At 41.2% G+C, this 27,223-nt stretch overlaps 1 protein-coding gene across 2 annotated transcripts in view; it reads left to right on the top strand.

The window, feature by feature from the left end:
• Positions 1-26,964, top strand: part of LOC108697856 (msx2-interacting protein) — a 55,464-nt gene extending 28,500 nt beyond the window's left edge. For both annotated transcript variants that reach the window (XM_041571776.1, XM_018228306.2), the window contains 12 exons: positions 1,406-1,569; positions 1,743-1,943; positions 2,649-2,800; positions 3,242-3,367; positions 3,620-3,733; positions 4,466-4,579; positions 5,856-5,956; positions 6,554-14,279; positions 20,998-21,369; positions 22,987-23,181; positions 24,497-24,655; positions 25,847-26,964. In XM_041571776.1, the coding sequence (XP_041427710.1) occupies positions 1,406-1,569; positions 1,743-1,943; positions 2,649-2,800; positions 3,242-3,367; positions 3,620-3,733; positions 4,466-4,579; positions 5,856-5,956; positions 6,554-14,279; positions 20,998-21,369; positions 22,987-23,181; positions 24,497-24,655; positions 25,847-25,978 (9,556 nt within the window). In that variant the 3' untranslated portion in view covers positions 25,979-26,964. The remainder of the gene's footprint in view (positions 1-1,405; positions 1,570-1,742; positions 1,944-2,648; positions 2,801-3,241; positions 3,368-3,619; positions 3,734-4,465; positions 4,580-5,855; positions 5,957-6,553; positions 14,280-20,997; positions 21,370-22,986; positions 23,182-24,496; positions 24,656-25,846) is intronic.
• Positions 26,965-27,223: the final 259 nt, after the last annotated feature.

Below are 27,223 nucleotides of genomic sequence, written 5' to 3'. Positions count from 1 at the left end.
TATAATTAATCCTTGTTGGAATCAAAACCAGCCTATTGGATTTATTTCATGTAAAGTAATTTCTGGTAGACTTGAGGTAAGAAGAACCAAATTACGGAAAGATCCCTTATCCGGTCAATCCCAGGTCCCAAGCATTCTGGTTAACAGGTGCAATACCTGTATTTATAGAAAATATTTTATCCATCGTTGCATTTTTCTCTTGTAGCCTGTGAGTGTTGGATGAGAGGATACTTTTGTATTAAAGGGAAACTAGTAAAACATGATATTTTACTTATTGTGCTTTTTACGGTGTGCATCATTTATTTCTTCTTCGGTTTCTCCTGAGAAGAGCTGGATGGGCACAAAATCTGCTGTGCTGCCCAACCTTTTCCATGTAGTGGGCAGTTATGCATTGCTTCCCTTTATTTAGGGGGCAAATTATAACAAAATCACATCTCTATAGTTAAATGTGGAGGCCAAGAATATTATGGGGTCAGTATTAATTTGTTTGTACTGGCAAATGAAGGCCTAAGTGTCTCTGTACATTAGAGAGACAAAGGGAAATATCCTAAGTTTGTGTATAAATATAAATATCTGTCGTTCTGCCCAAGTCGGAGGGGTTTACACGATTTCATTATACTAATCCATGCACATAATACACGTGTGAATGAAAGCTTGCCCGTGCCTGATTTACTTTGGGGAGACTCCATCCTCCCTTTTGGTATGCGCAGGGTTTGTCACCCAAATGTTATGACTGATTTGTAGCGTTCCCTGTGTTGATTCTGACATAAAAACTGGTTTTAGTGCCCCTTTCTCATGAATCTCACTGACTAGTGACTAAGCTTCTTTCTTCTTCACTAATATATTCAAGAGGCAAATGATTGTGTTATTTTACTAAGAATAAGCAGCAGATCTTGGCCTTGTTTTTAGTCTTATTTGTAGTCATGTTTCTCCTGTGTGGCTCTTATATGGCTTGACAAAGGGCTTTTAAAAAATGTGCTTTGGAAGATGAGCGAAGCTGCAGATAGCGGTTGTGCTCCGTCGCATTGTGCATCTATGTGCATTACTGATGCAGATTTCTGTCTGAACTGCATGTGCGGTCACCGAGCGCCCTCTTCTGGCTCTCCTGTAAATAAGCCCCCGCAATACAGAGTGGATTTGCCACATTTTGTTTTCCTTTGCAATCATGAAATAAACATTAATGAATCCTATATATTAAGACCTTATCTGGAAAAATGTCGCCTTTAGCACTTAGTGATCTTCAGTTTGATGCTGGGAATTGCCTTTCAGTTGGAGTGCTGCAGGGTGAGCCCCACAGGTTATATCATGATACAACAGGAATAGCCATAGCATGCCTCCCCTTTTCAAGCAGCTGTGTGTTCATTGTATTGTGTCTCTACAATAGTGATTTCTTTTTTTCTTACAGTAGTGAATCGAGCAGCAGCTCAAGTGACGAGTCTCCCGCCCGCTCAGTGCAGTCGGCTGCTGTCCCAGCCCCACCACCTGCCCAGCCTCTCCTCTCCTTGGATAAAGATGAACCACGTAGAAGTTTTGGGATCAAAGTTCAGAATCTTCCTGTTCGCTCTACAGGTACCGTGGGAGCCTGGAACAACTGTATATCAGTCATATCCATGTACTTGGCCTTTGCACGTTATTTGGGATACAACCAGTTTCCATTTAAAAGGGCCGCACTATCATTGTGTTCTGTGCGGATTTAGGTCTTTGCAACAGAACAGTGATATTCTTTGTCTTCATATCAATAGATACAAGCCTTAAAGATGGACTTTTTCATGAGTTCAAGAAGTACGGAAAGGTGACGTCGGTACAGATTCACGGTGTGTTGGAAGAGCGCTATGGCCTGGTGTTTTTCAGGCAGCAGGAAGATCAGGAAAAGGCACTTAATGCGTCGAAAGGAAAACTCTTCTTTGGCATGCAGATCGAAGTGACTGCATGGGTAGGACTAGGTACGCACTCTAATTCTACCATCCAAATATGCGCCAGAGTTGGGAATAGAGTATTCGCCAAGTGAATTATGTTATTCTTGCTTTATGACTGCTATAAGGTGTTTATGTAAGATTCATCTAAGGTTAGATACAGCCCTAGACACAAAAATGCATGTGAATGCTTAGCCAAAATTGCAGTTGCCACATTAAATCTGCCTTTGCATTCACATCACCCTGTTGTGCTGATTTCTTAGATTGGAAGACTTTTATTAGAAGAAAGAACCCCACTTATATTTCTTAGATTGCTAAGAAGGGTACGGACCCGTCTTACACAGATCACCAGCCATACATCTGTAGGTTACACTATGCTGTCCAGTCCTTGTTTGATGCAGTCTTTTAGAAAGAAAGAAAATAGTTACATAGTTCATTTGGGTTGAAAAAAAGACCCAAATCCATCAAGTTCAACCCCTCCAAATGAAATCCAGCATCCATACATAGACACACTCACACCAACCCCTCCATTTACTTATAAACTATATATACCAATATCTATACTAACTGTCAATTTTAGTATCACACTATGCTCTCACTATGATCTATTGGGTGCAGAATGGTAGAGCTTTTCTTATATGGGATGGGTGTGTTGCATCATGTTGTTAAATATTTCTTCTGTCGGCTAACAACGAATCTAAATGGTGTTTCTTTGCCCGTTAATTGTATTTCCAGAAACTGAAAGTGAGAATGAATTTCGACCTTTGGATGAAAGAATAGACGAGTTTCACCCAAAAGCAACAAGGACTCTCTTTATTGGAAACCTGGAAAAGACCACGACCCACCTTGACTTGCACAACCTTTTCCAGCGATTTGGGGAGATTGTGGTATGTGATGCTGTGGTGAGGCATTCGCCAAACTGCATGGGTCGTGCTTTCCCTTCAGTGTCTTCTATGACACCAGCTAATTATTGTTGAGGCTTCCCTCTGTACTGAAGGGACCTTGTGTGGGTCTGTTTCTTTATTAGAGAAGGCCTGTGCTCCCGTGCTGCACTATTCACAATGCAGCAAATGTTTAACTGTTAATGTTGTTGTCTCAAAACAAGGTTATTAGGGTTTCTTCATTCATATGGTGGGGTAGCTTTTGCTGATACTCCCCTGGGGTACAGCACACAATTCTGCAGCTTGGCCTGTATTTTAGACTGACTTTTGCAGCTGACATTTTATTTTTATATGTTTCTATTTTAATCCAGTTACCTTCAGTCTGAAATGAACTGAAACTGCCATTGTTCCATTGATCTTACCTTATTTATCTTGTTCCTTGTCCAGGATATCGATGTTAAGAAAGTGAACGGTGTTCCTCAGTATGCATTCCTGCAGTACTCTGATATTGGAAGTGTCTGCAAAGCAATTAAGAAGATCGACGGCGAGTACCTGGGGAATAACCGCCTAAAGGTATTGAGTTCCACCTCTCTCAGTGCATGTGTGCACAATACTCTGATATTTATACATTTTCTTAAGTTGGTGCAGAAAGCGATGTGTAATATAAGGTTACAGTAGTATGTGGGATACATTGATATTTTTTGGATGCACACAGTTTTGGAGGTTTGGTGGCAGATTCTAGTTTGGCTCTGACAGGATTATTGGGGTCAAATCTGCTTAATGCTATATTTGTTTTACAGTGGCTGTTCTGTCATTTTTTTGCAGCTGGGGTTTGGGAAAAGTATGCCCACAAACTGCGTATGGATCGATGGCCTTTCATCCAACATTACGGAACAATATTTAACGCGTCATTTTTGCCGTTATGGACCAGTGGTGAAGGTAGGCTGGTGGCTTGCAACACGCTCTGTCCTTGTTACATCTTTCTAAATACTTTCCTTATCTTTCCTTTATTTTTACATAAATGGTCAAACTCAGAAGGCTTTATTTTATATTGCACACCATAATAATCCTGTGCAGTAATCCAACTGCATTTGTAATAACCAGTTAGTGTGCACACACACGGCACTCACCATGTCTCAAACAAGTTTCGGGTGCTTTACAAATAATTCAAACAGATACACGCCGAAAGCACAAAAATATGTTTATGAAAGCTTCACATGGCCCCCCACATAGAAAAAATATGGTTATGAAAGCTTCACATGGACACATTTCAGTTCTCCTTGAATTGTCATCATACATGCCTTTCCAGGGGTTATCATTACTTAGCATGGCTAATAGAATTCAAAGTCACAGCTGACTTACCAGTAACAATGAAATATATATATATATATATATATATATATATATATATATATATATATATATATATATATATATATATATATATATATATATAAAATGTAATTTATCTGTCATAAATCCTTAGTATATGGGAACTATGGCCAATTAAAAATAGTCTCCATGTTGGATACCTTTATGTTAAATTACTGCGTGGGATAAAGAAGGCAATTGATCCATAGGCACAGTTGGATCCAGAGTTGATCACTGATCTTATTTATAACCCATAAGGGGATGAGGCTCTTATGCACGCTTTTTTTTTCTTTTTGACAGGTGGTGTTTGATCGCTTTAAAGGCATGGCCCTGGTTCTCTACAATGAGATTGAATATGCCCAAGCAGCTGTAAAAGAGACCAAGGGGAGGAAGATTGGTGGGAATGACGTTAAGGTGTGCAAAGACCACCTTAATAACTGATCAAATCATGATCTTACATTTTTTAGTTTTCATAAAATAAAGAAACCAAATAATAGCTGTTGGGCAAGTTGTATTGTAATAATGATGGGGGAAGGATATGAGACCCTGACGACATTGTCTGTGCTGTAGTAGTACAGGGAATATGGATTGAGCCCAATGCAGGGAATATGGATTGAGCCCAATGCAGGTATACATAGTGTTAGTCTTGTGTCTCTAAGCTTCTTGGAGTTTCCATAAACATCGGTTGTTACTGGTAAGCAGTTAAACCACTGCACCACGGAAACCCAGAAATTGGATCACAGACCAATTCCCCAATCTCTCCATTACAGAGAACATAGACAGATACCCCATCTATTTGGGTTCAAATAATACATAATATCACACAGTCAATGTGATTCTTTAAGAAGGCCAACACACACCTTCCATCAGTTTTTTTAAACTTTATATTCCCAACCATGGAGCCTTTGCCATATGCTCTGTCATTTTCCTGCAGCTCTGTCTTCCTTCCTGAACTATTCTGCTTGGTGTAAATGAGTTAAACTTTGCATTTTTGTTTGTTGTGAAACCATAAAGAACCCAGGTATGGTCTTCTTTGACTTAATCCTAAATTTTAAGCCTGACTTTTTGAAAATTACCTGCAGCAGTTGAAAAGGCAACCTTGCCCCATCCTCCATGTTATGCCCTGTTACTGAATGATTTTATTGCTTTAATATAGTATGTAAGAAAGAACATAGTAACATAGTAAATTAGGTTGAAAAAGACACATGTCCATCAAGTTCAACCTTAAGACTATATATAACCTGCCTAACTGCTAGTTCATCCAGAGGAAGGCCTTCTCCAATTTGCCTCAGAGGGGAAAAAATGTTCCTGACTCCAAGATGCAATGGGACCAGTCCCTGGATCAACTTGTACTATGAGCTATCTCCCATATCCCTGTATTCCCTCAATTGAACGTTCTATACAGACAGGATCATTATTAGCTAGGTCTTTAAAGTGATAAGAATATTCCACTGAAAATATACAATATTAATATTTTATTGCTTGTGGGGCTTTTTTTCATCATTAAAATTTTGTGAAATGCCACCACCTTACAGTGCTGTGTTCCAATTTAGTATAATTTGCCTTTAACTCCTTGACTGGTAATGAATCTGACTTTTAATTGGGTTGTGGAATTCCTTAGCTTTTAGGGGTCTCTGTTAAATCTTCACTTTCATAATAAACTTTTCTCCCAACTTTGTTTGGTTTAAAGGTTGACTTTGCAAACCAGGAGAGCCAGCTGGCTTTTTACGGATCTATGGAATCATCAGGACAAGATATAAGAGACTTTTATGATATAATATCAGAAAGAAGGTATGCACTAGTGGCTGATATATAATGGATCCACACTGTCCTTTTCTATGTATTTTACTTCTGTGATGATTTCCTGAATAAATGAATAAACTTGGTGGCAGCTTCCAGTAGAAGCTTACTACAAACTGCCATCTCCAAGCCTTAGTGTTCTCATTGCTGGTGTCTATTTTTAAGGTTTTTTTAACTTTCGAAGGCAAAGGTGCTTGCGGCTACATTGGGCACTTTAAAAGCTCTGTGGGTTTTTTTTTTTTTGTAAACCAATAACCTGGCTTCAAAGCAAACCAACAATCCCTCTGTAGTATTAAATGTAAGTCACCGGACAAGGGCATTTATAGAGTACTATCACCTGGCAAACATTGACAAGGGTGATTGTCCATTGATGTATATTTGAGATCTTCACTCTTTTTGGTGTTGTTTTTTCAGGCTACTATAAAAAAATAACTTGCTCCCTGTGCCGCTGCAAGTATAAATGCAAAAATTAAAACTCGGATTATCGCATAGTCCTTGATATATATGATTCTTGTCTGGCTAAATTATTTGTGAACCTGTATAGAAAAAGGGTATTCAAATTAAGTCTCTATCTGTCTGTATTTATAGGACTGATGAATCAAGGAGAGGATCTTATCGTGAAATCACATCGGCAGAACGTACCTACTATGAAACTGTCAGGACACCAGGTACCTTCCAAGAGGAATCAAGGCGAGAATTTCCTACAAGAAGCAGAGAGCTCTACACGGAGTGGGAGTCTTATCCAGGAGATTACTATGAGCAACGTTGCTACGATGATGCAAGAGAATTTAAAGAATTCCGGGACCCATATGAGCAAGATATTCGGGAATATAGTTACAGACAGAGAGAGCGGGAGAGAGAAAGGGAAAGGTTTGAAACAGACCGAGACAGAGATCATGAGAGGAGACAAACTGAGCGCAGCCAAAGTCCAAACCACACCAGGCGGCCTCAGAGTCCCGCTGGATCACCATCACAGTCAGAGAGAATTACAAGTGACCCTGAGCGCAGAATTTACAGCCGCTCCTCTGATAGAAGTGGTAGCTGTAGCTCTCTTTCTCCTTCAAGATTTGATAAACTAGACAAAGCTCGGGCAGAACGATATGGTAAAAGTGAAAAACCAGATAAAGACCGCAGTTTTGATTCGGAAAGAGCAGACAAGCGGCCACCGCGGAAAGAAAAGGCTGATAAAACAGAGAAAGACAAACCTGAAAGAACAAAACGAAAATCTAAAATCCATTCTCCTAGCTCTAATTCTTCTGAGACTGATCAAGAGAACGAGAAGGAAGTAAGCCTTGAGAAACCGAGGAGTAACACTAAACAGCCATCCAAAGAAAAGAACGACAAGGATGCCACATCCAAAAATCGCCTGGATCTTATGCCATGTGTTGTACTTACCAGAGTAAATGAAAAAGAAGGGAAAGTCTTTGATTCTCCAGGTCTTGAAAAAGCAGTTAAAGGCAAGCCTGAAAACGAGTCCGTCAAGTCTCCACCAGTGGATCAAAAGGCCCAGATTCCACGACTTGACCAGCTTAAAATTGAACAATTGAAATCTGAAATGAGGAATAAAGTTCCAAAAGAGAAGGTGCTTACCAGCCACGTTGAACTAGTTGACAAAGACAGTAAACCGAAAGTTAAAAAGCACTTGAAGGTAGAGCAGCCTGCAGAGGGTGCCAGCTCTGCCGATCTTGACAAATTAGAAGCTCGGAAGAGGAGGTTTGCTGATGCCAATTTAAAATGCGATCGACCAAAATTTGACACAAGGAGAAGTAATCAAGAAGAGGATGATGCTCGTGCTTCTTCAAAAAAGCTAGATGCTGTTTCTTCAAGAGATGTAACTGTTATGAAAGATGGCGAAGCAGAAAGGAAAGGTTCAAGAAAAGAACTGTCAAAACGTGACATCCGCAAAATAAAAACGGAGAGACTTTTTACCGTTAACAGCCCCAAAGATGTACAGGAGCATTTGTCCCTTGGACCTGGCAAGCGACCCAGCCTCGATATACAGTCCCGTTTAGGGGAACCAGTGGATGAACAGTTTGAATCATCAGAGACCTCGGGTAAAAAGACAAGTGTTGCAAAGCAACGGAATATACAGTTGTCTGAAGATGTTAAGGACCTTTCAAAAGATGATAATAGAAAGATGTACTCTCCTCCACCAAGGGAAATGCTGGGAATGGAGAGGTCAGAAGCAGAAGAGAAGCTTGCTATTGATATTGATTACACACAGAGTTACAGGAAGCAAATGGAGCAGAACCGTAAAAAGCAGCAAATGGAGATAGAAATACTAAAGTCTGAAAAGTTTGGGAGTCCAAACAAAGAGACTGATGAATATGAAAGACGGAGCCTTGTGCATGAGGTAGGCAAGCCACCTCAAGATGTTACTGATGACTCTCCTCCAAGTAAAAAAAAAAAGACTGAGCTGATAGAATTTGAAATCAACACCAAGAGGGAGAGAAACTACAGAAGTTCCCGTCAGATAAGCAATGAATCAGAAAGAACTCCTTGTTTGCCAAGTGTGCGATCATTTCCTCTTCACGAAGATGAAGAAACCAATTCCCCACAGGTGATAACTATGAAAGACTATAAAGAATCTCCTAAAGTAGATGAGAAGACTACATTTCTTCATCCAGCCGTCAAAGAAGAGCCAGTTAAACTGATTTATAGTGAATCAACCAAGAAGGAGCAAATGACTGAACCAAATAAAGTAAAAATGCCTGTCATGAGTCCAGAAGAAGAGTACAAATGCGATGGCCAAATCAAGCAAGAGTGCAACAGGGTCGATGTCCGTTCCCCCAGCAATATAGATAAGAGAGAAAGCATCAGAAAGCGCTCTAGAGACCTAGAACCTGGGGAGGTTCAGTCCGACACTGACGATGAGAGTGATCACAAAGCCAACTCCCCAAAACACTCCTCGATATTGGATAGTTCAAGGTTTTCTTTTTTATTGAGAGGCAGTGAAGAGAAACTGCGAGATCGGGAAGAAAGGATCTCCAGCTCATTGGAAAAGAATAAATTTTACTCTTTTGCACTGGACAAGACTATCACTCCTGATACAAAAGCTTTGCTTGAAAGGGCCAAATCCCTTTCCTCCTCCAGAGAAGAGAACTGGTCTTTTTTAGATTGGGACCAAAGGTTTGCCAATTTTCGCAACACCAAAGACAAAGTGAAGGTTGATTCTGCTCCAAGACCAATACCATCATGGTACATGAAAAAGAAAAAAATTCGGACAGATTCGGATGGCAAACCTGATGATAAAAAAGAACACAAAGAAGAAGAACAAGAAAAGCAGGAGTTGTTTGCCTCACGGTTTTTGCACAGTTCAATATTTGAGCAGGACTCAAAAAGACTGCAGCATCTGGAAAAGAAAGATGAAGACCCTGACCTCAGCCTTGTTCGACCGTACTGGAGACAGTTCTCTTGTGATGGGATAAACAGTGCTCCTGATCTTGTCCAAGAGCCAGTTGTACTTTTTCACAGTCGTTTTATTGAGCTGACGAGAATGCAGCAGAAAGAAAAAGAAAGGGAAGAAAGTCCTAAAGACATTGAAAAACAAGAGGAAAAAGAGGCCCGACCAAAATCTCCAGACCCAGTTCCAGAATACAAAGATCAGGAACTTAAATCTCCTTTGACATCCATGCCAACAGCTGCTCCAGTGTCTCAGCCAGAACCACTGCCACCTGCTGCAGATAATCTAGTTCCAGATAAAGTTCCATCAGAGGTTTCTTTAGCAAAAGAGGAAAAACCAGCAGAACCAGCTGAACCAGAACCGGAGGAACCCAAGCTGGTCCAGCTTTATCCTTCAATTTCTGCAGACCAGCCAGTTCCATCAGAACAAGTACAGGTTGTTGAAGTAAGTCTACTACCTATTCCATCTGCCTCAGAAGATGTTGTACCTGAAGAACTCCCATCTTACCTGGATACAAAACCACCTACTCCAGGCGCTTCTTTTTCTGAAACGCCCAGAAATTCATTAATACAAATGCAAACTCCTACAAAGCCTGCAAAAATTGTGGACGATAACTCTGATCTACAAGAAGATAAACTGTCTACAGTTACTTCTACAAGTACTGCTATAGAATGTCAGACGTCAGATGTGGTCCCAGATGCTCAACCTCTTGGCTCAGAAAATGACACAGAAGCTGAAAACTCTACACCAGTAAAAGATAAAAAGTCATATAAAAGCAGAAGAGCGAATACTGCCGATAAACCAGCGACAAGAAAGAGCGTGAGAATTGACCGAGAGAAACGCAACAGATCTACATCTCCACGAGGTGAGACCCCAAAACATCTGGATGTAAAAAGTGAACCTGAAAGAGGATCAAGGAATGCAGCAAAGTCACCAAGTTCTGTGGCAGAACCTGAAACCTCTGAATCAAGTTTGCCTTTGTCTCGAACAAGGCGTAGAAATGTTAGATCTATTTATGCTACAACAGGTGATAATGATAATCAACCAGCAGCTAAGGAACCTGAAACACCAAGGTCTACAAGAAAGCGACTAGAGAAAGAACCTACAGAGACCCCTGCAGCTGTCCCAAACAAAAGAGGGCGTCCTCCAAAAGTCCGCCGTAAAACTGGTGAAGAGATTTCGCCTATTAAGGCAGAAGCTTCAAAGCAAGAACCTGAGGATACTGAAAGTAAAGAGTCAACTGAATCCGTAAAGCCTACGGAGGGATGGCGGTCCCCTCGAACACAAAAATTAGCACATTCTCCTGTGTCTAGTGGCCAGCAGGGAAAAAAGGGAAAGAATGAGTCTAAGCCATTGCAGGATGCTCTAGGAGACTCCAACGAAGACATCAATGAAATATCAGAACCTGTTGAAGATGGTAGCAAGCCAAGATTGGGGAAAGGGGAAGCATTTGTGGAAGAGAAGCATGAACAGAAGGAAGAAGTGACCGATGCATGTCCTGCTGAAAATACCACGTTCGATATAACAGAGAAGAAGAATCGCTTGGACAAAAATTACAAGCCAAAAGGGGGAAGACCAAAGAATGCAAAGCCTGTTGTGCGTTTAAAAGGTATTGAAATCCGTCTTAATGTGGATGAGGTGAAAGGTGCCATGAGGCCAGTAGAAGATCCTGAGCCGACGGTTGTCTCACCCGTTAAAATCAAAAGTCCCCAAAAAGAGGATGCTGTAGCACCAACCTTTTCAAACCCACCAGAGAACACCTTCCCTCAAACACCCGACAAAGACATTCCTACAGCACCCAAGCTGTCCCCTGAATCAGCGTTGTTAGCACGACAGATGGAGCTTGAACAAGCAGTAGAAAATATTGAGAAGATTACTGAAACCTCTGCTGTTCCTGTTTATAAAGATGCCCAGGGAAATGAGGTACCAGAGACTCGCTCTGAAGAAGATGGGGATAAACCTGCACACCAGGCTAGTGAAACTGAACTTGCAGCTGCTATTGGTTCCATAATATACGATATCGCTACAGATGCAGAAAGCTTTCCAGCAGCCCCACCTTATCCACCTGAAGGCGAAACTACAGTCCCCAATGATCCAACTGCTGTTCGAAGTACGACCCAGACAGAAGTATTCGAGCCTGAGACAGACCAGGCAGTGAATGTCATCTTGGGAACAAATTCTGCTCCAGGATCAGAGAGCACAGTATCTTCTTCTTCAACTTTGAATCGGTTAGCCTCAGAGTCCACAGATGCCAAGGAAGCTGATGTAAGCTTTAGCGAGTCTTCAAATTCCGCACAGGAAGCAGAACCTTTACGTGAAGCTGAAAGCCCTCCTAAACACACTCCTCGAAAAAAGATGCCTCGTCATCGCAGTCGAAGGGGGCCAGCCTGTAAGAAGACAGAAGTAGTAGATACCAGTACCTTAGAACAGGATAGTCCGAGCCAGTCTCCTGTAAAAGATGAAAAGGTTAAATCTGATGAAGGCCAAAAAGAAAAATCGAACAACCCAAATACTTCTCTAAACCCTGAGAAGCAGTCATTAGAAAGTGTGAATCCTTTCTCCCAAGACAATGATCCTGAGTTTAAAGAGGATAGTTCTGTTCTTAAGAATGCCAGTCAGTCGCCCCAGTCCCTTCTAATTGATGATGTTAGTCAAACCAGTTTCAAGTTGCGTTCAAGCACTGAAAACCCACCTGTGAGCCCACCTGTCACTAGTCCTCCAGTGCAGCCAGGAACTCCTGGAAAGCCTCCTGCCTCTGTGCTAACCTCAACTCTTTCTCATTCGGGCACAAGTATAATGCCGGAGTGGATGTCCAGACATGAAGATAGCAACACCTCTCAACACATCTCAACGCCACCTCCAGCTTTACCCCCAGACACAAAAGCCTCTGATGTGGATACAAGTTCCAGCACGCTGAGGAAAATCCTTATGGAACCCAAATACATTTCATCAAGCAGTACCCCTACCATTGTCACAAGTGCCATCTCTGAGCCTGTCTCGACTTCGCTTGCAGAAGAGCCCTCACACCCGCCTCTAGAGGCAATTAAACCAGTATCTGAAGAAAAATCATCTGTACCTCTAATTAATGCTGTCGTTCCACCAGCAGCAGAAGCCCCTGTTTTCCAGGAAAAGGTAACCATTGTTGCGCCAAAAGCCACCTCTGTCATAAGCAGGATGCCTCTCAGTTTTGATCCTGAAGAAATGCCCAGAATCACATTAGCCAAGAATTCTCCTCAGATTCCATCTGCTCCATCATGTATACCTTCTCAAAAAATTAAGCAGCGTCAAAATATAAATGATAGTCGACCATGCTTGAAGCCAACAATGTCTATTATAGAAGACAGGCCTTCTGAGATGGGTCCCAGTCCTGGCTTGAGGGTACAGACCTCCCAAGGGGTTGTCCTGCTGTCATATTCTGGCCAGAAAACTGAGGGACCACAGAGGATTAGTGCAAAAATCAGCCAGATCCCTCCTGCAAGTGCAGTTGACATAGAGATTCAGCAGTCTGTGTCAAAGACCCAAATTAAGCAAGAACCAGTGACACCGTCTCAGATACTTCCTAAAGGATCACAGACTTCTGGTGGTTACTCTGCACATTCACTAGTTGCAGGAAACCAACCTTTTAATGCATCTCCTGTAATATCATCCATCAAACAGGAGCGTTCTTCAATGGAGAAGGTGGAGTCAAGTCATGTTCCAAATTCGTCATCTCAAGCAGGAGCGGTGAAAGTGCTGACCCAAACCAATCCCCCTGTACTCATGCACAGTCAGATGGTGACGTCAAGCAAGAAGATCACGGACCCCAAAGCAGAATCCAAGGTTCTTCAGCCAACAAATCTAAGTCCTGGTCTTAGTCCTCACCATTCTTCTTTTTCCGGAAAGCTCCAATCAGAACCAAACCACGTGAGCTCAGGAGCAAACACACCCAGTGGAGATAGGACTCTACCACATCTTAGTGTTGTTAAGCAAGAGCCACATTCACCCTCTGTAGCAAGTCATTCTCCATCTCCGTTCAGCAGATCATGTCACCCCAGTGTTACAGCTTCTCCAGCCTTAACTAACAATGCCTCTGTTATGCTGGCGGCAGGAATGTCTGTCCCCCCATACATGTCGAGCATGCACCCAGAGCAGACTGTCATCATGCCGCCTCATAGTGTAACTCAGCCAGTGTCTCTTGGCCACCTGTCTCAAGGTGACGTTCGGATAAACACCCCACCGCTGCCAGGAATGCAGTACGCAATGCGCCCTGAAGCACTTCACTCACCCAGAGCAGCGATGCAGTCTCAGTCCCAGAGATCCACCACCCCTCAGCCAGCCAGTAACAGAGAAATGGTTCTTCCTACAATGTCTTCCCAGCATCCTCAAGACGAGGATGTCCATTATCACCACCCTATTCCTCGAGGCCCTGCCCACGTTCAACCTGACATGCTGGTCATGCCGCCTGAATATCGCATGTCCGCATCAGGAATGCGGCTGGATCCGTACGTGCCCCAAGATGTGGTTTTACCGAGGGATGTCCGCATGATTATGCACTCTCACATGGCTGCTGTTGGTGAGCACCACCAGGAATCTAGGCAGTCAAGGACCCCAGAAGGACTGGTTAAAACTCCTCCTACCAGCAAAACACCACAGCCTGTTAAAGACTTGGCCAAACAGTCGGATGTGAAACGCTCCCATTCACCACACAACGATGCCAGGATCCTCGGTGTACCTCCCAGTGGACTGAACATGTCTCCCTCTGTAGTCGTACCCCATGGAGTGCCCCTCATCCACCCTTCTGGGGGTTCTTTCCGTGATTATCGTCCTGTGTACTCCGATATACGGAATTATCATCCAACACCGCTGTCCCACACTCAGTATTCCAGTGCCTCGTCCATTGGATTGCATACTCGGAGTCTGACCCCATCACAGGTAAGGACACTTGTTGGGTGAAGTTAAACAGCTGAAAGAGAACAAATGTGTTAGCAAGAAGTCTGATGAGTTAGGTGTCTGCACCCAGTATTGGTTATGTTTTACGTATCATTTGATAGTGTAAATATATAGCGAATAAAGTACAGGTATGGGACCTGTTATCCAGAATGCTCAGGACCTGTGGTTTTCTGGATAACATACCTTTCCATACCTTGTTTTAATCATTTGGATTATTTGATTATAATGGAGTCTATGGGAGAGATCTTTCCGTAATTCTAAACTGTCTGGATAATGGGTTTCCAGATAACTGATCCCATACCTATACCACTAGTGTAAAATATAAGTGGTAAAAGTTCCATGCGAATGTAGAATTTCTATTAGAGCAATGTCCTGATATATAGTGAATAAAGTACCCCCTCTTGTAAAATATAAGGATATTATAAGTTACCGAGGAGTTTCATGACCACATAAAAACACGAGGCCGAAGGCTGAGTGTTTATATACAGGTCATGGAACTCCGAGGTAACTTCTAATATCCTCATATTTTACAACTGGGGGTACTTTATTTATTATAATACACACGTTTTAGTGAGTCATGTGACAGAAATGACATCAGAACTCACCGTTTATAACTGATGACATCAGAACTCACTGTTTATAAGGATATAATTTACAAGATATTCATGGCTTTTGTGTATTATAACAAAATAAGTGGCAGGAATGCTTGACAAAGAATCTACCTGAAATGTTGCACTTTCACAAATTGCAAGGGCTTCCCCAGCTTGACTGTGCCAGACAAGCGTTTCTTGCTCCGTTCCCCTGTGCTCAGTATTAATGGGTTTGATTTAAAAATAGTATAAATGCAAGTTATACACTAAATGGCAGTGTGTTGGGAGTTTCTTTGTAGATAACAAGTTGTCTAATTCTGGGCAGTGTCATTCTGTGGCTACTAAAGCAAATAAAGTTCTTGTATAAAAAAGGGCATTAACTCAAGGGATGAAACATAATTGTGTCTCTTTATAGGTCCCTGGTGAGGCCTCATCTGGAGTATGGGGGCAGTTTTGGACTCCAGTCCTTAAGAGGGATATAAATGAGCTGGAGAGAGTGCAGAGACTAAGTGCAACTAAACTGGTTAGAGGGAGGGAAGAGTTAAATTATGAGGGGAGACTGACAAGGTTGGGGTTGTTTTTCTCTGGGGGAAAAAGGCGCTTGTGAGGGGACATGATTAGACTTTACAAGTACATTAGAGGACATTATAGACAAATAGCAGGGGACCTTTTTACCCATAAAGAGAATCACGTACCAGAGGCCTCCCCTTCAGACTAGAGGAAAAGAAGTTTCATTTAAAGGAACAGAGTAGGGGGTTCATCACAGTGAGGACAGTGAGGTTGGGGAATGCACTGCCGGGTGATGATTCAGTTAATGACTATAAGAGGGACTTGGATGATTTCTTGGACAGACATAATACAAAGGCTATTGTGATACTAAACTCTATAGTTAGTATAGATATGGGGATATATCATTTATGTGACAGTAGGGAGGGGTGTGTGTATGGGGCTGGGTTTTACTTTGGAGGGGTTGGACTTGATGGACTTTTTTCAACCCAATTTAACTATGTAACTATGTAACTATGACTGCAGAGGAGCGCAGCAAGAAACGCACTCCATTTAAATAAGGTAAAGTACTTACACAGGTGCTTGTAAGTACGGAAACAACAGAGTTTTAACAAGTCTGACAGAACATAGTTACGCTTATTTATTATATATATATTATATATATATATAATATCAAAACAGGGGGGTTGTGGGAGCACTCTAAAGGCTTTAAAGTATATATATATATATATATATATATATATATATATATATATATATATAAGTATAATAAATGCTTTTGCATATGTACCCAAATAGGGATTATTTTGTTACAAAGTTATGATCATAAAATTGATAAGCCACCATACCACGTCAAGGTAAACCCCGAATGGCGGTCCCTAACTTATTTTTATTATTTTATAACTTTTATTTATATGTGCATTCTAGCATTACCTGTAATCAATGTCCATTGAACGCTGTTTTTCCACTGAGGGCTAAATATATATATATATATATATATATATATATATATATAGAGTATGTAAAGAAGAAGCAGCACTCGTCAATTGCAAAAAAGTGTATTAAAGATCAGAGCATCACTCAAGGCAACGTTTCGGACAACATATGTGCCCTTTGTCAAGCCCAAAAAGAGTTCTCTCAGCTTATCACAGGTATCACATTATATAGGCAAAAAACAGGAAATGACCTCAAAATTTGCATATACACAGGTACAGAGCATTATCATATACATGTATCTACAGAAACAAAAACAGGTCATAATCACGATTTAAACCCCGAGGATATAAAGATTTGAGCATATTAATCCACCATACCTCTCTTCTTTTAAGTTTCAATTCTCGATCCCCCCCTCTTTTCATGGGCGGTACTACTTCCAAAACCATAAATTTAAGCTGATCTGCCGTGTGTCCCAAATCAACAAAATGCTTTGAGACAGGTAATGTGGTATTGCCCAAATTAATGCTAGACCGATGTTGCGATATACGTGATTTGACCATCTGGGTGGTCTCACCCACATAGATGAGACCACACGGACATGTCAACACGTAAATCGCAAATTTTGAAATACACGTAAAGTGTCCTCTTAGCTGTATCCGTTGGCCAGTCTGGGGGTGAATAAACTCTCTCCCTTTCAATACGAAGGGACATTGTACGCAGCTAAGGCAAGGATACATACCCTTAGATCTACCTCCCCAAAATGTATGAGTCTCCTTAGGTTTAGTTCTCACTAAAGTGGAAGTGACATGTGCCCCAATAGTTTTGCCTCTCCTATAGGAGATAAGCGGAGGTGCTCTAAATTCTGGTATGGTAGGATAGGCATTTCGTAAAATATACCAATGCTTGCGTAGTAATTTACCAATAGCTTCGCTATTGTTATGAAACTGGGTGACAAATGGCACACGTTGCGTCTGTTTAATTTTCCCCTTAGGATGTCTGACCCTTTGCTGGGCTTGTTGAATCACCTTTTCTGGGTATCCCCTCTCTCTAAACCTGTGGCACATAATTTGTTCCTGCTTCTCTTTTTCCTTCCCTTCACTCACTAACCTCTGTACCCTTGAGAGTTGGCTAATGGGGATTGATTTCTTCGTATGTGGGGGGTGCTGACTGGTAAAATGAAGAATTTGATTCCTATCAGTAGGCTTTGTGAATAAAGAAGTACATATAGAACCTTCTAAATCTTTGTATACTAGAACATCAAGAAAGTGGATTTTTTGGAGATCATAGACCAGCGTAAATGAGATTGAGGGATGTACCCCATTAATCCTACCATGGAACCGCTGTAGGGAGTCAACGTCACCCCGCCATAACACAAATACATCATCGATGTACCTCCACCAGGCCAAACAATGTCTGGAGAAGTCTACATCAAGGTAAATGTGTAGCTGTTCAAGCCTTGCCATAAAGGCATTGGCATATGACGGGGCGACGTTGGATCCCATCGCGGTTCCACGTAGTTGGAGGTAGTACTGTTCCCGAAAAGTGAAATAGTTACAACATAATATGATCTCCAAAGCCCGTAGGAAGAAATCAATCTGATGTACAGAGTACTGCGCTCCTTCCCTCAGTATCCACTGACTTGCTTCTAACCCATCACTATGTGGTATAGACGTGTAAAGACTGGCCACATCCAATGTGGCCAGAATTACACCCTCCCCCACATTTCCTAGTGATTGTAATTTATGAAGAAAATGTCCAGTATCCCTTATATAGGAAGGTACCTCTTGAATCAAGGGACTTAGTACTTTATCGAGCATTATCGCTAATGGGCAAAAAACCGAGTCAATGCCGGCCACTATAGGTCTCCCTGGTGGACACACTGGGTCCTTATGAATTTTAGGGAGAACATATATGGTCGGCGTGACTGGGTTCCTGACCATCAAATAATTCCTCAATTTGTCAGTGATCACTCCCCTATCAACCATATAATCCAGTAAAGTTTTAATCTTTCGTATAATGCCCAACAGGGGATCACTGGATAATGGTTTATAAACCTCCCCATCTGCCAATTGCCTCTCAATCTCTGCAATGTACTGTGTAGTGTCCATTACCACAATTGCGCCCCCCTTATCAGAGGGCTTAATCGTAATATCGGTTCTCAATGAAAGATCTCTCAAAGCGTCACGCTGTTGCTTGGACAAATTATGTGTCACAAATGAAGGATCACCCTCCACCTGACAAACATTTTTAACTTCTGCCATGATGTTATTAATATATGTTTCTACAGCAGCGTATGTAGTAGGAGGAACATACACACTTTTGCCGTATAAACCAAAAGTCTCAATGTCCAATGACTGGCTATCGCCATTAGAAGTCAGTTGTTCCTGTGGTTTCTGAAAAAAGTGAACCTTCAGCCTCAAAGTACGAAAAAAGCGGTATAGATATATATATATATATATATATATATATATATATATATATATATATATATATATATATTTATTTAATAAATAAGTGTAACTATTTTTTTTACAGGACTATATATATATATATATATATATATATATATATATATATATATATATATATATATATATATATATATATATATATATATATATATAGAAAGCTAGCGGGATGGAGTGCACGACCAAAAGTTGATCCATAGCCTGGGTGCTAGCCCGGAAGATATGTAGAAAAGCTGCAGGGATTGACAGCACTCCTAGGCAAAAATTCACAGCAAGTCAACGTAGTAAATAAAGTGGAGAATTTATTTGTGGTCCAACGTTTCGGCTCCACACAGGAGGCTCCTGTGTGTAGCCGAAACGTTGGACCACAAATAAATTCTCCACTTTATTTACTACGTTGACTTGCTGTGAATTTTTGCCTAGGAGTGCTGTCAATCCCTGCAGCTTTTCTATATATATATATATATATATATGTATCTATATATATATATATATGTATCTATATATCTATCTATATATATATATCTATCAAATACAAGAGGTCCTCTGCACTCAACCCATTATCAATATATTTAAGACAGAGACATTTTGTGCTACTGCTACTGAAAAATGTCTTACCCTTTAAACAACACAGGGATTGTTTGTCAATATATTGCAATATATGGACAAACAATCCTTGTGTTGTTTAAAGGGTAAGACATTTTTCAGTAGCAGTAGCACAAAATGTCTCTGTCTTAAATATATTGATAATGGGTTGAGTGCAGAGGACCTTTTGTATTTGGACAGCGGTCGTGTCTTAAAGGGCACCTGTCACAGCCAAAATCAAACACATATTAACAATCTGACCAGTACAAGCTAAACACGTTTAATCAAACTACATATATAGTTTTTTGAAAAAACTGCAGGTTTTAAAAAAATCCCTTACTTTGTCAAATGGGTTCTTTCACTGATGGAGGCCATATTGAGACTCTAACAGAGACTCTAATGTGCAAATTTCAGGAGCATGCTCAGATTGTAACACTGCTTTGCGTATTCTACCCAGAATGCCTTGTTTTAGTAAACTCCTCCACTAGAAGTATCCACTAGAAGTGCTGCCACCTGCTAATTTCCAGCAGGGGGCAGCACTACTGTACAGCAGCTAACACACAGGTTTGGCTGATTTGAAAATAGCTTAGAAGGGTTGATAAGCAAACAAGGAATTTGAACTGAGCATGTGCGAGATTTCAGAGCTACAGTTGGCTGGGAAGATATAGGTAGTAGGAGCCAGTGAAATCCAAGATGTCTGCCTCAGCTAGAACTGCAGGGGAGATAGGGGAGATCTTGCAGAAGGAATAGTGAGCTGATCATTTACATTATACAAACAATTCTAACTGTTTTAAAAATCGGATTTCTTGAACTTTCACATAGTGTATTTACTTAGGAAATGATTTTGGTCATGATTGGTGCCCTTTAATTACTGTATGCTCACTGATAATGCAGAAGTACTGAGACCCGGTAGAAGCACAGTATACACCCACCGCTGCTCAGTGATAGGTCGCCAGGCCCGCCTTTGACACGCACTGACAGTTAGAGCGGGAGTTGGGGGAGTGGCCTTCATACTGACACTGTGCACTCACAGTACTGCGCTCTTGTTTTCTTTTTGTTTTCTTTTTCTCTTAATCTTTTTTGTGCATTTCACCCTGCTGTTATAAATTTCCCTATGTGCCTTTTAGATTATATCACTGGCTAATAGATTCGAGCACTTTCACTGTCACCTGTATGGTTATGATTTTGGCGCCATTTCAAGGCTTTATTACCCCTGGGGGGTTGTGGGTGCTGGATGTTTGTTTGTTTTTGCTCCTGACGAAGATCCCTGTGGGGGATCGAAACGTTGAGGCTTAATTAGTTTTTGTTTTTTCACTAAAACCCTGTGAGTGCCACAATCCTTTTTCACTATATATATATATATATATATATATTATATATATATATATATATATATATATATATATATATATATATATATCTCTCTAGATATAGTTCTGTGAAGAGCCTTGCCCCATACCAGAATATCTGATTTTCTGTCAAGCCCTGTGTTTACTCATTGCATGTACAAGGAGATGCCATAAAATTCTGCCAGCAATAGGTATTCCCTGTACTAAGCACAATTCAGCAGGAACAGTCCTAAGTCCTAAACCTGCTGTGTTTTGTGAATTTTAGGTTGGTGGAGATGGGGAACACACACATGCAAATCAAACAGGACGCAGCAAGACCCCACAAGTAATCCAGGACCCTAAGTTACCGGCAGCATCTGTTAATGAGCAGACTCACCACTCAGCTATTAAAAGGCACACGGGGCAAATGGACTCCCACATTCAGCATTTGCCGACTCCCCAAACCTCGTATCCGTCACCCAGTGCCATCAGCTTGAAAGCAGATCTGCCGTCTCCTCATCAGTCCCAAACATTTCAGAAGCAGTCTATTTGTCTGTCCTCCCCGGGAGTTTCCAGCACTCTTTCAAGAACAGAACTCCAGTCTCCTTCTAAACAAGAAGCCCCTCATCGTTCCGTAGATATGGTGCATCTGCTGAAAGTAAGTACACCCCCTCTTTATTTAACCCATATAACATAGGAAACACCCCCCCCCCGTGCTAAAGACTGTAAACCTTTAGTAAGTACTACTAGTAAGTAGCTGGGGTCATGCTAACTTGTGTATAATCTTCTAGTTACTGTGAATTATAACCTCAATTTTTTTTTTTAACTCTAATGAATTTGATTTTACTCGAAATTTGATTGGGGGTTATTTGTCGAATATCTTAAACTTGGATGAATTTACCAATCCGAAAACTCGAATCGAAACGGAGGGTTTCTCCTTCCTTCCTTTCACTGACAACAGAAACAGCTGCAGGTTCATCTATATGTAGAATAGAGATATCAGACCACAACAGTGACTGAGGCATACAATTAAAAGGGAAATTCACCCTTAAAGGAGAATTCAACCCGTAGTTTAAAAAAACCCTCCCCCCCCTACCCTAGGTAGAACCCCCAGCATACCTGCCCCCGAGCAAATGCCCCTCATTTTTTACTCGCCCCTGGCCTCGGAGTTCACGGCAGCTATCTTCTTCTTCTCCGGTAATCTTCGTGTATTGACGGAATTTTTGGCACATGCGCAGTTGGAGTAAATTTCGACGCATGCGCAGTGGTTCAGGACCAGAAATTTACTCCAACTGCGCATGCGCCGAAACTTCCGAAAAAGACAGAAGAGAGAAGATGGCGCCCGTAAACTCCAAGGCCAGAATCTGCACGGAGGGGTGAGTAAAAAAATTAGGGGCATTTGCCCGTGGGGCAGGTAGGCTGGAGGGAGGGGGGGGTCTACCCAGTGTTGGGGGTCTGGGTTTTTTTTTATTACGGGTTGAATTCTCCTTTAAACATTAAGCTTCCGTTCTGACTTTCTAACTGCCGCCTGACGTTTGCAGCCCTGCAAAACAATTGTAAATCATTAAAAAAAAAACAGGAAACGAAGAATGAAACTGCCCCTTTAAAGGGGTGGTTCACCTTCAAACACCTAGTTGTTTTCAGATAGACCACCAGAAATGACAACTTTTTCCAATTAATTTCTATCTTCTACGTGTGACAGTTTTTCTAATATTCAAGTATAAAGTGTAATTTTTCACCTTCAAAAACAGCTCTGGGACGGGGGGGGGGTCGCTGACCCTGTAAACTGTTCTAAATTGATACATTTAGTTGATACATTTGTTATCTTTGTCCCTGCTGAGCAGAATCTCTGAGTTTCATTAAAGGCAACTGTTAGAATTGATACAATAGTTGCTGATATTCCAGAGATTCTGCTGAGAAATAGATCAACTCAATGTTGCAAAATTGTGACAGTTTAGAGTCTGCACCTGAATTACTGAGCTGTCCGACTCAAACACCTGAGACAGGGACATTCAACTTTACACTTAGATTTTGAAAAAACAAAAACAAAACAGTAAAAAAAAAAAATAATTTAAAGTAATGGAAAAAGTCTTTATTTCTGGGGAACAATCTGAAAACAATTGAAGTGTTTGGAAGGTGAACTTCCCCTTTAACAAGGTACATTCTAGGTGACATGGAAGCTGACATTCATTCTGTGATTGGCTGATGACAGATATCAGTGTAGTGTGCGCTGTAAAGATTAGGTTGCCCCAATGTTTTTGCTTCTTTCCTGCAGACGTACCCCATTGTATGGCAGGGACTCCTGGCGCTGAAGAATGACACCGCTGCTGTGCAGTTACATTTTGTGTCTGGCAACAACGTCCTGGCGCATCGCTCTTTACCAGCGCCTGAAGGAGGCCCGCCCCTGAGGATCGCTCAGCGCATGAGACTGGAATCTACCCAGCTGGATGGGGTTGCACGAAGAATGATGGTGCGTACTTTGGTTCTCACACTGCTACCTACCTGCTCCCCCGACTGCTGCTAAATGGATAAGTAAACCTTAAAATATGTGAATGTACAATGGATGAAAGTGCTTTTGCAATTTACATTCATTATTTATTTTGTTTTTATTCCAAGTAGGGAGGCAGCAAATCCACTATTTTGGATTCGGCCCAACCCCCAATTCATTTGCATATGCATTTTTGGCCGGGCAGAAGGATTCGGCCGAATTAATACTGCTGAAAAACACCGAATCCTAGATTTGGTGCATCCCTAATTCCAAGATATTAAGGCAGGGGTCCCCAACCACCGGGACAGTCCTGAACTGGGCCGCCAAACAATGAACGCGGTGTGCCAAATTTGACGCCGACAACCTCCCCAACCCCTCTGACCCCCCTCCGATAAAATTAGAAACCTTTCTCACATCTTTCCTAAGCAGAAGAACATCAGCCTCTTTCTTTCTCCTGACAACTTCCTTGACTACTTGCTGGTCAGACTGGTGGGAAACTGACCTGCAGGTGGCGCTGTTGTAACAAAATTCATTCATATTAACAGCACATGTATCCCTTAATATCTTGGAATCAAAACAAAGTAAATATTGAAAGTAAATTACAAAAGTGCTTAGAATAGCCCCCTCATCAATTTTATATCCAGTTATTTTAAAGCTTTTCTTATCCTTGAAATACACCTCCTAGAAGCACATTTATCAAAGGTCAGATTTCGAATTCATGTGAAAACTCGCCTAAATTATAAATTCATCCAATCGAATTATATAATATTTTTAATAAAATCGAATTTTTAAAACTCATTCAATTGAAATGACCCGAAAACTTGAATCGAATTTGATTTGAATTCAAATCGAATTAAAACTTGAATGTCAGAAAGGCTTCAAACAACTCCGAATTGATCCCTGGACCTCTCCCATTGACTTAAACAGCAATCCGGCAGGTTTTAGATGGCGAATAGTCGAATTTGAGTTCTTAAAGGGCCAGAGTATGATACATCTTGAAAATCGAATTCAAATATTTTTTAAGAGCTCAAATAGAACTTGAATAACTCCCTAGTCGAATTTGACAGTTTTGACCCTTGATAAATCTGCCTCTTAGTGATGCAACAAACACGGGGAGATCCCTGAGCTGTTGGGGCACCCAATTTGAGTAGGACACCTTCCTTCTCAGTCCTCTAGAACAAGGAGCATCACGAGCCTGGGCCCAGTCCTTTTTGATCACCCCTATTCATAGACTTGTGATTGGTGTTTGAGTAACACAACAGTCTCTATTTTTCTCTGTCTCTCTCTCTCTCTGTAGGTGGAAAGTGATTACTGTTTATTACTCGCACTCCCTTGTGGCCGTGATCAAGAAGATGTTGTGAACCAGACAGAGTCGCTGAAAGCCGCCTTCATCACTTACCTGCAGGCTAAACAGGCAGCCGGCATCATTAACGTTCCCAACCCAGGATCCAATCAGGTAGTGAGAGCAGCCAGTAACATATGTAGGGGATCCACACAAATGTTTGGGAGGGCCAGCTGCTTTGTTAAAGGGGCAGTTCACCTGTAAGTTAACTTTTAGTATTTTATTTAAAGTTATACTGTCATGGGAATACATGTTTTTTCAAAACACATCAGTTAATAGTGCTGCTCCAGCAGAATTCTGCACTGAAATCCATTTCTCAAAAGAGCAAACAGATTTTTTTATATTTGAAATCTGACATGGGGCTAGACATTTTGTCAGTTTCCCAGCTGCCCCCAGTCATGTGCTCTGATAAACTTCAGTCACTCTTTACTGCTGTACTGCAAGTTGGAGTGATATCACCCTTACCTTTCCCCCCTGCAGCCACAGAACAATGGGAAGTTAACCAGAAAGCAGCTCCCTAACACAAGATAACAGCTGCCTGGTAGATCAACAACACTCAGCAGTAAAATCCAGGTCCCACTGAGACACATTCAGTTACATTATATAGGGGAAACAACAACCTGCCAAAAAGCAGTTCCATCCTAAAGTGCAGGCACAAGTCACATGACTGGGGCACCTGGGAAACTGACAATATGTCTAGCCCCATATCAGATTACAAAACTGAATATAAAAAAAAATCAGTTTGCTCTTTTGAGAAATGGATTTCAGTGCAGAATTCTGCTGGAGCAGCACTATTAACTGATGTGTTTTGAAAAAAACAGTACCCCTTTAAATTGGACTTCATTTTTTCTTTTTTATAGTTTTTGAATTATTCACCTTCTTTTTCTTACTCTTTGCAGCTTTTAAATGGGGGGTCACTGACCCCATCTAATAAACAAATGCTCTGTAAGGCTACAAATGTATTGTTATTGCTAATTTTTTATCACTAAGCCTTCTATTCAGGCCTCTCCTATTCATATTCCAGTCTCTTATTCAAATCAGTGCATGGTTGCTAGGGGAATTTGGACCCTAGTTACCAGATTGCTTAATATGCAAAGTGGAGAGCTGCTGAATAAATAGCGAAATAACGCAAAAACCACAAATAATAAAAAATGAATACCAATTGCAAATTGTCTCACAATATCCCTCTCTGTATCAATCTAAGAGTTAATTTAAAGCTAAACAACCCTTTTAATGCAGGTAATTTTCTTTTGCTCCTTAATTGGCCTTCAATGTGTCTGACATTATTTCTATTTCTCTTCTCAGCCCGCCTACGTCCTGCAAATATTCCCGCCCTGCGAGTTCTCTGAAAGTCACCTGTCGCGCCTAGCTCCGGACTTACTGGCCAGCATTTCCAATATCTCCCCACACCTCATGATTGTCATTGCATCGGTTTGAGCTTTGCTCTTGTGATCACAGACCCATGCACATAAACAACAGGACCTGAACACACTGATTTTGCAGAGATCTGCTTGGGAGGGGCGCCCCCTGCTGGAGAGACCTGCCATTGCTGCTCTGGATGTTTACAAACTGCTCCTGGGATCCCTGATGCACGGCTAGAAGCAGACTGGCAATGGACAGGGGTTTGGGGTGCTCAAGATCCCACCAGCTAGACGTTGGGATATTCCATGGTGGTTACTGTCCGTGTGCTGGTTGTGTTTTTATTTTTATTATTTTTTTTTTAAGCTGAATCTGCCTTTGCACTAAATTAGTGACTCCAAACTTTGTACAGTTTTTTCCTTTGTGTCATATTTTTTTTTTTTTTTGGCAACGTGCTGTGATATTGGAATGTGTGGGCACAGTATCACTTGCCATTGGACTCATGAGTGGGAACCTGTGAATATTGGGCTGGGCTTCCTGCTTGTGGACTTTGCAGCCAGTTTGGCCTTCTCTACAGACTCCTCTGCGACCCCCCCTTCTTTTCATTTGTACAGTTTACATGGGAAAATAACATACAAAAGGGAGATCTATTTTTCCTTCCTTTGGATATTATAGGACTCCATGGCTGTGTGTATATAAAGCATATATAATATATATTATATATATAATACTGACTTTTAAAGAAAAATCAAATCCCCACAACATACATTTTTTTAATCTGTGCCAAAAATGTGTTTTGAGAGAAAAATCTTATTTTCATACTCCGACGTATCGTCCCTCATTTGTAAGTGTTTTTTTTTTTTTCATTCAGACATTAACCGCTCATCACAATCCGTGTGGAAGTGTTACACACTCGGACAAGAGACTTTTATTATCCCCCCTGCCTGTTTTATTTTTTTAATTTGCAGACGCCCATTAATTTATGGACCCCCGACCCCATTCTCCAGTTTTTGTTTTTGTGTGTCCATTGGATTACAAACTTTATTAAAAAAATGATGCAAGTCTGTTCTAGACATCCCATGTAATTGCTGCTGGAGAAGCCTAGAGCAAATGATGAACTGCAGCTCCCATCATCCTTAGCTAGTTGAGCATGATGGACGTTGGAGTTCAGTAGCAGCCAATCAGATGGGGTCTGGATCTCCTAAGATTTTGGAATGCTTCCCAGTATCCCCTATCCAGCATTGGTTGTTCCAGATATTCCTCAGTCAAAATGTTATTTGTGAGATCAGACTGAACAAGTTTTAAAGATGCTGCAGGATGTGT

This window comes from Xenopus laevis, chromosome 7S (assembly GCF_017654675.1).
Source record: "Xenopus laevis strain J_2021 chromosome 7S, Xenopus_laevis_v10.1, whole genome shotgun sequence".
NCBI lineage: Eukaryota > Metazoa > Chordata > Amphibia > Anura > Pipidae > Xenopus > Xenopus laevis.
The sequence above is the reverse complement of the archived record's forward strand: the minus strand, read 5'-3'. Positions and strand labels throughout refer to the sequence as shown.